The 2132-nt window shown below is 51.8% G+C and overlaps 1 protein-coding gene across 1 annotated transcript in view; it reads right to left on the bottom strand.

The window, feature by feature from the left end:
* The window catches only part of LOC107300430 (HLA class II histocompatibility antigen, DRB1-1 beta chain-like), a gene marked incomplete at both ends in the record, with an annotated part of 9833 nt that extends 8725 nt beyond the window's left edge, over positions 1–1108 (bottom strand). The window contains one exon of the mRNA XM_015829761.1: positions 836–1108. Coding sequence (XP_015685247.1) covers positions 836–1108 — 273 coding nt within the window. The remainder of the gene's footprint in view (positions 1–835) is intronic.
* Between the last annotated feature and the right edge of the window lie 1024 nt (positions 1109–2132).

The raw sequence follows: 2132 nt of genomic DNA, 5'->3' as shown, positions 1-2132 counted from the left end.
TGAAAGAGACAGATAGTTTTAAAAGTTGGTAAATAAATCAATAAATATTGATTTATTAATTTAAAATATTATATTGAAATGTTATATAGTATATAGATTATATTGAAATATATCTATATACTGGGCAAGACAGAGACCTTGCTGGATTCCTCCCCCCACCCAGAAAAGTATAATATTTGGTATAATATTCTGGAAAGAAGTTTTTCTGGGCAGGGGGAACTTTGGACCTTGGGAAGGGAAGGAAGATGATGGGACTGATGGGAAGGAGGGGAATCTATTTCTTCCTTTGTGATTGTTTCATTGTCATCGTTGTAGAATTTCAAACTTTTTAACTGCAATATAATTTTAAAGCTTATTTGTTATACATTTTTATTTAGGGGTGATGTTATATCCTACGCCATCCAGATCCCCACTTTAAGGGAGGTGAAGGGATTAGGAGTATCAATAAATAGCACTAAGTACCAATGAATAAATTTCGTAGATCGGAGAGCACAGAATACATAAGATAAGATAAGATAACCTTTATTGTCATTTTTTTTACTGTGGGCACAACGGCACACATCAAAAATGAAACTTAGTTGCCCGCTCGCTCTCAAACTGAAACACGTACATGACACACCCTAAAAACATACTACGTACAACATATCTGTAGACCCACATCCCTACATATACATAACGAATAAATATTAAATACTGTCCATCTTGAGAATATAAGGGAAGGAGGAAGCTTGAGAGGGGCAAATCTTTCTCCGGGAGAGTCCTAATAAATGAAATGAAAAGGGGGGGGTGTCCCTGCATTTCCCCCCCCCCATGGAACTCCCCCTCCCCCACTCACCTCTCCGGCCAACCACGGAAGCCCTCTGGAAAACCTCATAGTTGTGTCGGCAGAAGCGATCCACGGAGGCCTTCCGGTACTGCAGCTCGTGCTTATCCCTGTTGAAAGCCTCCGCATCCGCCTTCCCCAACGCCGTGACGGCCTCGTACTCCCCGCGGGCGCTGTCGAAGCGGAGGATCTCCTGCCGGTCGTAGATATCCCGGTACAGGTATCGCACCCGCCGCGTCCCGTTGAGAAAGTGGCACTCGTACTTCGTCTGGTACAGGAAATGGGCTGTGGGGAGGGGGAGGAGGAGGAGGAGGAGGAAGGGTGTCAGGAGGGACTCCAGGGCCCATGGTTCCCAGCCTCTCCTAGAGGAGGGACACAGGCTTGGCAGAGGAGGGGAGGGGAACCTGCCGGGAGAGGCTACCGGAAGGCGCCCCCTGGAGGAGGGTTGGGGAACCGGCGGTCCCAGCGGGATTCCCTTCACTTGGTGGGGGTCTGGAGGGGGTGAGGAAAATGAGGGAGGGGAGGAGCTTCCCGAGGGACCGCCTCCTTCTCCCGAGGGTGGAAAAAGGCAGGCAGAAGTTCAGCTGGTCCAGCACTCGCTCTGTCTACAAGGAACGTTGGATCCCGGTGGGGCCTCTTTGCCCCCCAAACTAGCAGGAAATATGGGGGGAGGAAAGAGACCCCTCTGGGCTGGATCCATGCTTCCCTCTCCCTCTTCCTTTGGGGCGGTTGGGGAGGGGACACAATCAGGATACCCACACCCATGCTCCTGGGCTCTGCCTGCCCTTCCAGCCCCACATTCCCTTTTCTTCTCCCCCTCCTTGCTCCCATCTTCAGCCCCACAAGCTGCCTTTGGATGATTTTCGAGGCTTCTTTCCTGTCCCCTTCCCCAAAAGACCCCCCCTGAAGCCCCCCAAGGCCATCTCAAAGGGAGGGGCTCCAGCCCCCTTCACTAAAGAGGGAGTTTGCAGGAGCAACTCAGACCCCCCCCCCAATATTCCTCCCAATAGAAGCGGAGAAGGCGAGGGAGGGAAGATTTTCAGTCTTGGGGGCTGCAGCTTTAGAGGGGTCTCGAGGGGGGGGGTTGTACACTTCCTTTTTTGCCCCCTCCCATGAATCTGAACCACAGTACCCCTTTCTCTATGTGCCTGCAGGGGTGGACTAGATGCCCCTTTAAGCTCCCTTAAGGCCCCCCATGAGGAGTCTAGGCTGGGTCAGCGGAGACTTCGGAAGGGCCCAGGGGAGCCGGGGGGTCTCTCCTGAGACCCTCCCTCCTCCTGGTCTCCCTTGGCCCAAAGGGGCTTTTCCA

Source organism: Protobothrops mucrosquamatus, unplaced genomic scaffold (genome assembly GCF_001527695.2).
Source record: "Protobothrops mucrosquamatus isolate PMUCROS unplaced genomic scaffold, P.Mucros_1.0 scaffold7049, whole genome shotgun sequence".
NCBI lineage: Eukaryota > Metazoa > Chordata > Lepidosauria > Squamata > Viperidae > Protobothrops > Protobothrops mucrosquamatus.
The sequence above is the reverse complement of the archived record's forward strand: the minus strand, read 5'-3'. Positions and strand labels throughout refer to the sequence as shown.